This window comes from Mustela nigripes, chromosome X (genome assembly GCF_022355385.1).
Source record: "Mustela nigripes isolate SB6536 chromosome X, MUSNIG.SB6536, whole genome shotgun sequence".
In the NCBI taxonomy this organism is placed as follows: Eukaryota; Metazoa; Chordata; class Mammalia; order Carnivora; family Mustelidae; genus Mustela; species Mustela nigripes.
The window spans coordinates 39,415,453-39,425,523 of record NC_081575.1 but is presented as its reverse complement, the minus strand read 5'-3'; the positions used below and the strand labels follow the sequence as shown (position 1 = coordinate 39,425,523).

General features: G+C 39.7%; 2 protein-coding genes across 5 annotated transcripts in view; one reads left to right on the top strand and one right to left on the bottom strand.

Annotated features, from left to right (window-relative positions):
• Window positions 1-3,303: 3,303 nt before the first annotated feature.
• The window catches only part of PSMD10 (proteasome 26S subunit, non-ATPase 10), a 7,396-nt gene continuing 628 nt past the window's right edge, over window positions 3,304-10,071 (bottom strand). The window contains exons 2-5 of one of the 2 annotated variants that reach the window (XM_059385601.1): window positions 7,850-7,948; window positions 6,828-6,974; window positions 6,566-6,732; window positions 3,304-4,218 (exon numbers count right to left, since the gene is read on the bottom strand). In XM_059385601.1, coding sequence (XP_059241584.1) covers window positions 4,065-4,218; window positions 6,566-6,732; window positions 6,828-6,974; window positions 7,850-7,948 — 567 coding nt within the window. In that variant the 3' untranslated portion in view covers window positions 3,304-4,064. The remainder of the gene's footprint in view (window positions 4,219-6,565; window positions 6,733-6,827; window positions 6,975-7,849; window positions 7,949-10,071) is intronic. The other variant, XM_059385602.1, reaches the window with a different exon arrangement.
• ATG4A (autophagy related 4A cysteine peptidase) overlaps window positions 7,955-10,071 on the top strand; it is a 54,303-nt gene continuing 52,186 nt past the window's right edge. For all 3 annotated transcript variants that reach the window (XM_059385598.1, XM_059385597.1, XM_059385596.1), the window contains exon 1: window positions 7,955-8,091. In XM_059385598.1, coding sequence (XP_059241581.1) covers window positions 8,070-8,091 — 22 coding nt within the window. In that variant the 5' untranslated portion in view covers window positions 7,955-8,069. The remainder of the gene's footprint in view (window positions 8,092-10,071) is intronic.

Sequence of the window (10,071 nt, the reverse complement as noted above, 5' to 3'; positions counted from 1 at the left end):
AGTGGGTTAAGCCGCTGCCTTTGGCTCGGGTCATGATCCCAGGGTCCTGGGATCGAGTCCCGCATCGGGCTCTCTGCTCAGCAGGGAGCCTGCTTCCCCCTCTCTCTCTCTGCCTGCCTCTCTGTCTACTTGTAATCTCTGTCTGTCAAATAAACAAATAAAATCTTTAAAAGAAAATAAAGTTTACTTGGGCAGGAAAATGGGCTCATGTTAAAGAGCTTTCCAACAATGGAACCAAGCAAAGGTGGATCAGAAAATAAGAAATGGAATGGGTCATTACCCAAACATTCTGATTAAACTTAAAAATTACTCCAGCATAATTCTCATTCAGAGAGTGTACTACCGGATTTATTTTGCTACAGAGAGTTAAAATTTAAGTGGGTAGTCACAATCAAATCCCAAAGCAGCTGTAGGTTTCTTAACCATTCACTTCTTGCTACCCAGAAAGATCTCCAGGAAGTTCCTCCATCTGTTTTTGCACTTAGCAACTAGGATATGCTAAAGTCAACAGAAAAGTTTTTTGGCTGTAGGTCCCCTCAAATTCATCTGTTTATTCAGTCATCTGCTGGGTATAAATGGATTGAACAGCTTCTATGAACCAGGTACTGTGGCCGTGATATCATGATAAGAATGAGCTGGCTCTTGTCCCTGAGTTTTATAGCCTCGCTAACTGTGACAATTTCTTGCATTTTATCAACAGTGTGTTGAGAGCAGGCAAGGAAGGCCGACATTTGTACTGCACCGGGGAGGGCCTCCACATTACAGGGGTCTATGAGAAGAAGGGACTAAAACATAGAGATTCTTGACCAATAGCTAAGAAATCATGTACGCTGATATCTCCAATGGCCTTCAGAGCACCAGGTGACCTCTATCCTCCAATACACACTGGGGGGTTAATATCTGCAGCTCTTACCCTGGCCTCTGGGTAACTTAGGCTTGATGAGCTTTAAGTAAGTTAAGCTAGAAGAGCTAAGAGGGAGCTTTGGGAGAATAGCCCTCGACCTTTTCCAACTGCAGCACACCTGAGGGTCTTAACACACACAACTGCTAAATCAAAGATGGCCTACCCCTGACTATGATTGGGTGGAGAGGGGAAATAATGAGAGAGTTACCTTCTTAGTTGGAGAGATAGGCAGGGGTAAATGTGGTTTTAAAAAGTTGGGTCATACTGCGTAGAGCACTGAGTGTGGTACACAAACAATGAATTTTAGAACACTGAAAAAACAAAATAAAAAAAATTAAATTTAAATAAAAAATAAAAAGATTGGCTCATTCCTATGTATCCCCCACCAATCCCCAGAGAGGACTCTGTGAGTGACAAGAGAAAATAATCTGCCCAAGATTATACCACATCCGCTAGATCCCAGTGTAATGCTCTTCAACTGCAACAAATTAATTTCAATGAAATAAACCCAAAGTTGTAGTAATTAAAGATTGTTTTGCAATGTCTATGTGGTGGAAAACAGGTTAGAGGGTCTCATGAAAGGTTCAAACCAATCACTAGTCAATCATCTTGTCTTTGAAGCTTTGGTTTCAACAAGACAAAACAAAAGACTTAGAGATGTTAAGGAAGGTTTCAGGAAACTAAAAACAAATCAAGTAAAGACTAGCAGCTGGTGGGGAGGCCTGAGGTCCGGGTGGGCGGGGGAGGTGCTACAACTATTCAGGTTATTATCAAAATGCCACAGTACTTCATTTGGTCTAGCTTTTGACAAGAGGCAGGCAGAAAATGGACCAGGACCCAGGAAAGCTAGATTCCTCTTGCTCTGGGTATTTTCTCAATGTAAAATGGAGATGGTTTTTGGTCTTCTTAAAGGCTGCAATGGAGAATGGATTATAAATATTTATAAACTATATAGTGTGGCAGAACTATACTATTGTAGATATTGGTTCAATGCTCTTTTTTTTCCTCTTGACCAGAGATTCTTACCCTTTTGGGCAGTCAGATCCCTCTGAGAATCTGGTGAAAGCTACGGAAAAAAACCCTTTCCCAGAAAAACATGCATACAAATTTCTGCAATTTCAGGCAGTCAGAACTGTGACGCTGGGGCCACAGAACCCAAAGTAAAGGGCCCCTCCACCGTATCACACTTGCCTGCAGACTGACCTGGGGGCTCAATAGTGTGACACGATAGGACCCAGACACGATAGTGTGACACAGCCACGTCATGACCTTGCTATAGTTGATACAGTTAAGAAATGGGAGAAATCAAAACACAGGGGTCATACGGTTAAACTGCTAAATCAAAGATTATGAAGCAAATGCGGATTTACTCTGAGTATCATAGAAACTCCCTCAAATTGTGGATTCCCTCCAACAGATACTCACACTTTTTTTCCACTGTTCCTATTTACCTGCATCTTTCAGCTTATATTCAGTTAAGCTTTACAAATGAAATTCTCATCTTTCTGGGATTCATTCGGAAGCAACTGTAAAACCTGTTGACCTTGAATCAGATTCATCTCTATTGGGTTTCTTATATGAACAGATAACAATCTGATCAGTATCCAGGGCCATTAATATCCTTATAATTATTAGTTTATATTTATAAAATTCAGGTAGCCTACAAATTAACTGAGGCTTGGTTCCATCTGTGTCTTATTAAAGAACTAAGATCAGTTCTCTTTCATACCCACAAAGCCGATTACCTTAGACATAAAGTCAGTGTTTATAGAGAGTAAATGCCTTCAGACCTAACAGGCCCAATTCAATTAAATACAACTTGACTCTCTCTTCACCGCTAAAAACCACTGTAAAGAAATGATTTCCTCTGTCATCAATTCTATCCCTGGCATTCAATAAGCAAACATTTCGTTGCATTAGAAGATGCTTCCCTGATTAATATCTGTAATGATCAGCACTCAAAATGTTTATGTACAGGTTTCACATTATCAATGACACTATTCATGTTTATAGAACTCATTTCAACTACTGGCCGTTAAGTCTGACCCACAATTAATGCAAGTTTGTGGGCTCACCGGGATTACTGATTTCAAGCAGTATTTGCAGCAGGAGATTCAAATTAAAAAAAAAATTTGACGAGTCACTTGGAGTTCATTAGATTTTATGACTAGCAATCATTTATGCTGTTTCCCTAGATTGAGATCAAGGTCACACTTATTTTCTTTTGGTACACACTTAATTAGCAATTCAGAAGATTACCATTTTTAAAGATTTTAGCTGCATCTCAAGCTTCACTAATTTTATTGACTTCAGAGCTAGCAAAAACTGAGAAATGTCTTTATGAAGGATTTTAAGGGTTACATGGGACGTCTAACTGACTTGAAAGAGAAACTGGGAGATTCTCTCAACATTTTATTTTTGTTTCTGGAATACAAATCAAAATACATTTTTGTTACATATGTTAGCGGGTTTGACATTTCCCAATACAGGATAACTTAATACAGGTACTTTAAAACTTCTGTTTTAAAAATACATTTTATTTTGGAGGGAACAAGCTCATTAAAAAGATACATGAGTACACCGGCTCTTATCTTGCATTATTTTAGTGTTTAGGAATTCTGAACTTGGATAGCATGCCCTCCAACTGAAAATCTGGTCCTTCAAAATACATACGTGTTCCATAACAAAAATAAAACTAGAGTGTATTGTTGAAAAAACAGAAATTTTTGGTATAGGCCTCTGAGTAAGCTTGAGAGAAAAGTCAGGTTGTGTTTCAACTGGACAGTGGAACATTCAGGAACCTACCTAGAAACATGTGACAGAACAAATGGCTTGGTGCTATCGGAGTTGTTCTGCCTCCGAGGGGAGGGTGCTGGAGACTCATCACAGCCACAGAACGAACGAACTCAAAATTAACCCGAATTCGGTACGGAAGATTGTACAACAAGAGTAGAACAATCCCAACAGTTATTCAATGCTGGGCAAGCTATGTAAGCTCAGAACAAAGACCTCAGCAGGAACAATATTTCAACATGTTTATAAGACTTTGAAGACGAAAACACTTCATCATTCACGGACGATGGCTTGTGCACAAGGATATGAGTTTCCAGGACACTAGGACAACCACAAAACATACACAGGAATAATACATCCAAGCTGCTTAACCTTCCACCATTCTCTTGAGTATTAAACCCAGACCACCTTTGGCCACTTGCAGGGGTGTCTTTTCTTCTTTATTCTCAATGTAAATACTTGCTCCTTGGGATACCAGCAGTTTCGCTTCTTCCACTCTCTCCTCGTCACAGGCTAAGTGTCTGAAATTGAGGACCACAAAGACTGATTACTCCCTACTGATTCTAGGTAACCATGAGGAGTTCCTGAGAGGTGGTCTGAATGGCATATTACTAGGTGGTATAATATTAGAATATATAATCAGGAAAGGAAGATCGATCTGCATGGGAAAGACTGTTGGTAAGCTAAAATTCCATGGAATGGTCTCATGGTATCAAATCATTTATCCTAATTCTGGACACATGACAGTTTAAGAAGGGATCTAATGCCAGCCTAAGAACAGCATCCATATTTTAGGGAGATCAGAGTAGTTTGCCCCAAAGGCACTCAATACTTCAGGGCTGCTAATAGCAATTTGTGTGGTTGAAATTTTGAAAAAGCAGTTTAAAAGGTGTTATCTCATTTGACCCTTACAGCCACCTTGTAAATTTACAGTTGAAATTGTGGCAGAGGTTGAAGTCCTTACCTATGTTGACATGGCTGGCCGGTAACTGAAGGGGAAACCTTGTAGGCACTTAACGGTTTATTAGGCAGGGTAACAGGTGCTTTACCTTGTCATGTTATTTAAGCTGCACAACAATCTAGTGAGGAAGGAATTACTAACCTCATATTACAGATGTGGAAATTAAGGCTTAGGAAGGTTAAGTTACTTCTCCAAGTTACTTAATGTAAGTATTTAACACAGTTGATTAAATGGCTGAGTTTGAATAGAGTAAACAGCACCTAGCTCTCCCTAAATCCTAGGCTTTTCCCGGGACCCTGTCCTGCCTGACTCCTAGGTTTCCTCCTTGTTACAGAGAAAAGAGCTAGAATGCGCAAGTCTTTCTAAACAGAGTCACTCGGGACCAGAGAAAAGATTTTTAAAACGAAGAGTTAAGAAAATCATACTCGCAAAAAAGACTGAATCTCATTTTAGACTAAAAAGGAGACTCAGAATTTCTGGTTCAAAAAAGTAACCACTCGGGCGCCTGGGTGGCTCAGTTGGTTGAGCAGCTGTCTTTGGCTCAGGTCATGATCCTGGACTTCCAGGATCGAGTCCCACATCGGGCTCCCAGCTCCTTGGGGAGTCTGCTTCTCCCTCTGACCTTCTCCTCTCTCATGTTCTCTCTCACTCATTCTCTCTCAAATAAATAAATAAAATCTTAAAAAATAAAAAAGTCACCACTCACTAAGGAAGAAAAGTAGCCAAGTACTGCCAAAAAAAATTCCAAGGCAGACGGTGGCCTCAGGTCATACGCATGAATCAATTCCAGATGGACCTGAGTTACATGAAGAACGGCAACTCTCACCCAAACCAATGCAATTTTTTTAAAGCCTCCAATAAAATACAGGTAAATCTTTAAATAATTTCAGGGTGAGAAAGGACTTTCCAGTCATGAGAGAAGATTAACAGATCTGACTACTTAGAAGCTGAAAACTTCTGTTTCTTTAAAAAAAATAAATAAACATGAAAAGAGAAACTGGCAAAAACAGTTTCGACTAACATAGCAAGTTAATATTTCTAGTATATCAAGTTGAGGGCACTTTAAAAAAATCACAAAAAATAAATTAATTCCCCGAAAGCAGAGAGAGGGACACACGGAAGGTTTTAATTTGGAGAAGAAATCCAATTAGTTGGAGACATTAAAAGATGTTACACTTCGCTGATAATAAAAACACAAATGACAACTTTGAAACACCATGTCTGATAGAACAGAAGGCTATTCTCAGTGTTGGTGAGGGGGTAATAGGCACTCTCAAACCTGCTGTTGGGGGGTGGGTACCATGACACAACTCCTCTGGAAGCAATCTGACAATACATAGCAACAATTTCAAAATGTGTGTGTTTGTTGACTCAGCAGTCCTGCTTCTAGGAGTCTATACTAAGGTAATCATCAACAATATGGCCATAGATTTTTGTATAAACTTGATCAATGTAGCGTGATTTATATTCATGGAAAACTCAAAAAAGCTTAAACATACAGTCAGAGGAATGATTAAATTCTGGCACATCCATAAAATGGAACTGTATAGAGCCATTCGAAAATGTTTTAAAAACATTAAATAAAAAAATTTTAATGACATTGGAAAACGCTCACAATATACTGAGGTTAAAGGAACACAATGTAATCACATACATAGTATGATCCCGATTTTGCAAAAAAAATTTTTTTTAAATATGCACATTTGCATACAAAGAATGGGAGAAAATATATGAAAAGTACATAGGTAATTTGAGCTTTTATCCTTATACTTATGCGTGTTTCCAAATTTTTTGTCATACACATGTATTACGATTATAAGCAGAATAAAAAAAGAAGCGATGTGTGATAATTAGTGCAAGCAGGCTAATGTCAAGGAGAGCACAGATGACTGCTACTTGTCACTTACAGAGGAGTGTTACCCTCAGTGTCTTGGATATTTGTGGATGCTTTGTAGTACAGAAGGATATGAATCATCTTCAAGTTACCCTTGGCTGCCGCCCGGTGCATTGCTGTGGCCTCATAATGGTCCTTAGCATCTGGATTAGCCCCGCCTTCCAGTAACATGACAGCGATCTGGAACCCCAGGAGAAAAAAAACAATGCAGACATCTAGTTGTGCTTGTGTACAGGTTCAGAGCTCAAGAGGAGCAGCAAGGAACGGAGGCCTACCTCATGCCTGTTTTTGGAAGCTGCGTAATGTAGGGGCGTACAGCCATTTTGGTTGACAGCATTCACTTGAGCACCTTTACCCAGAAGGGCTTTTACGATCTCATCACGGCCAGCAGAAGCAGCAATATGAAGAGGAGACCAACCTGCCTATGAAAGGGGAAGGCAGTACGAAAACCAGGGGGGGAAAGGCACAGGGATTAATGCTGATATGTAGGTACGGTTTACAAAGAGCTGTGTGTGAATGGTTAAAAAAAAAAAAAGTGACCTTCTTTTCCCCTCATTAAACATTGCAAAAAATTTGGAGAGCAGATGTATACAGAAGGGACACCAAACCACCCATGATCCTATAACACAGAAAGAATGATACAGGTGTAATTCTAATGTGTTTTCCAATTGGGGTTATAGGATATAAAGTTCTGTGAGGCGCATTTCCCACAATGTCAACTTCTTGTCTTGTGAGAATTTTCTATGTCCTTCTTTGGATTCTTGACTTTATTAGTTGAATATCATTTTACTAATGTGGCTATTCCCACTATAGTCAACCAGGTCTACACCGAACCACTTTTATTTCTTTGCTATTATAAATATTCCTTCAGGGAGCATCCTTGGAAAGGAACTTGCCTACAAAACATTTCCATCCTTATTCTTCACCAAGTTTTATCTTAATATAACCAATACCATTATAATAAATCTCTGTATAACAACAACAAAAGAATATCCAGGCCCTGAGTATTCAGGCAATGCTCACACACAAAAAAGCTTTCCAACATAATAAAAAGGATCTGTAGTCTTGTAGCCTTAATCTACACATTAACCTTAACTTATGGGGTATGAGTGGCAGAACCAACGTTCTAAAATAATGCACCCAAAGACCTGTGTGAGGTCACCAGGGCCCTGCTGTAACTAACTGCCTAGTCATAAAGGTTACAATTTTGTCTGTGAGCTTGATACGCAGTCCTCCGTAAACACCAGTCTGGAGTCTAAAGATAACCAGGCCTTTATCAACTCTGCCTAGGACTCACATCATCTTTATCGTTCACTGGCACTCCAAGCTGCAGCAAGAATTCCACAATTTCTGTATGTCCGGCTGAGCACGCCCAGTGCAACGCGGTTCTGCTGTCCTGCATGGGAAAGAGAGAAGCAAGACGATTGATATTCTTGAAGAGAAATAGAAGAAGGAAGGCAAGAAAGCAGAAAAAGATTAACACTGGGGCCAGCAAGCCTATAGTTTGGAAATAAGAAATGGAGAGCACAGGATCCTGGGGTAGGTAACTTTATACCATATTACTTACTGTCGTAAGAGAGAACAAGGCTTCAGTGACATGGGGGAGAATCCAATGATGAATGTTAATTCTGGGCAGAACACAGCCTCAAAAGCAGTCGAGCACGAGACTGATTTCGCCACTTTGGCAGGAATAGAGCTCTGGCTATGTACTATGACATTATTTATGTACTGTTATGCCAGGCACTCTGCTGAGAGTTCTGCAGTCATCGTCTCATTTAGTCTCCAGGATCCGGGACAGTGGACATTATCCCCATTTTGCAGATGAGGAAACTAAGACTCCTCAGGGTAGGCAACTTGTCCAAGGTCACATAGCTAGTAAATGGTGAAGCTGGGCCACAAACCTCTGTCTGATGCTGATATTTCTAGATGCTCTGGAAAGAAGGAACGAATCTTATGGGAAAGAAATGTTCATAAAACTAGCTGAGATTATCTATATATTTAAAAAGAATACCACACTCAAAATTAGACAGCAACATTACTTTTAGAAAAAGAAGTCAGGAGTTAGTTGTGTTTCTCAAAGGGAATTTGTTTTTTTGCAGTGACAGCTGTACTTCTTAGCTCTATGGAAAAGAAAGTAGTATTTTAAATGTTATTACAAAAGAATTTCAAACACATAAAAACAGATGCTGTAACAGAAACTCATATGCTTATTATCTAGATTTACTATTCTGCCATATTTGCCTTACTTTATTTCCTCAGGGCTTTTTTTTTTTTTCCTGATGAGGTAATTTTTTAAAAACGAATTCTAAATATCATGATTTTTCATCCCTAAATATTTCAGTATCTAAAGAATAAGGATGCTGTCCTACATAGATAGCCATGAGGCCATTATCACACTTATCAAAATTAATACTAACTCCTTTATAAAATCTAAAACTCAGTCAGTATTCAGATTTCCCGAGTTGTCCCCCAAGTGATTTTTAATAGCTGGCTTGTGCATATGAGCCTTAGTTCTTAAGTTTCCTGACCTGGTATAGCTTTCCTCTTTTTTTTTTTTTTTAAAGATTTTATTTATTTGACAGACAGAGATTACAAGTAGGTAGAGGCAGGCAGAGAGAGAGGAGGAAGCCGACTCCCTGCTGAGCAGAGAGCCCCATGCGGGACTCCATCCCAGCACCCTGGGATCATGACCTGAGCCAAAGGCAGAGGCTTTAACCCACTGAGCCACCCAGGCGCCCCACATAGATAATTTTTTTTTAAGGGGGGATGAAAACAAATTTGTGTTTTTTATTTCTCTTTTTTATTCCATTGACTCAGTGAAGAACAGATTACTAAATCTTAATTTGACATTAACTTAAATTTCAAGTATTAAATATTATCAGATCATCACAAAGGTAAATTAGGTAAAGGTAAAGCCATTTTCAGGTTGAGCAATAAAGGGAAATTCCAGAAGTCAGTCTCCTGAATTCTGCTCTTCCAAAAGCCACAAAATGGAGATTTGTGGATCCCTGACACTGTACTGATAAGTGCTTAGAATGGTACCTGTCATACAGAATGTAATCTATAAATATTTGTTGGCTTGCTGAGGTCGCCGTGAATCTTTCTAGAAACTTGGGGTCAAAGCACGAGGGTCCTTTGAGCAGAAGAGCAGAAACACTTCCCAAAGTTCATTTCCTTTTGGTCCGCCTCTGCCTAGGAATGCCCCTTCACTCCCCCAGGAGAATCCCACTGAACCTTCAAGATCTAACCAACCTTCCCTCCTTCGCAAAACCTTTTCAATTATCACAACATTCGCTCTTCTAAGGGAGATTAAGTCAGGTCCTGCCATTCTGTGTTCTGAAAGCACCACGTAAACTGCTCTCCAGAGCAGCCACTACAATCTGTTACTGGATGTACGATTTGGGGTTACGTTACGTTTGCTTCTTCCACTCAGCTGTATCCCCAGCTCCCAGTAAACTGCCTGGCACAGAACTGGCGTCTGGTTACACGTGTTTCATGGAATAAAACGACTAGTAAAAA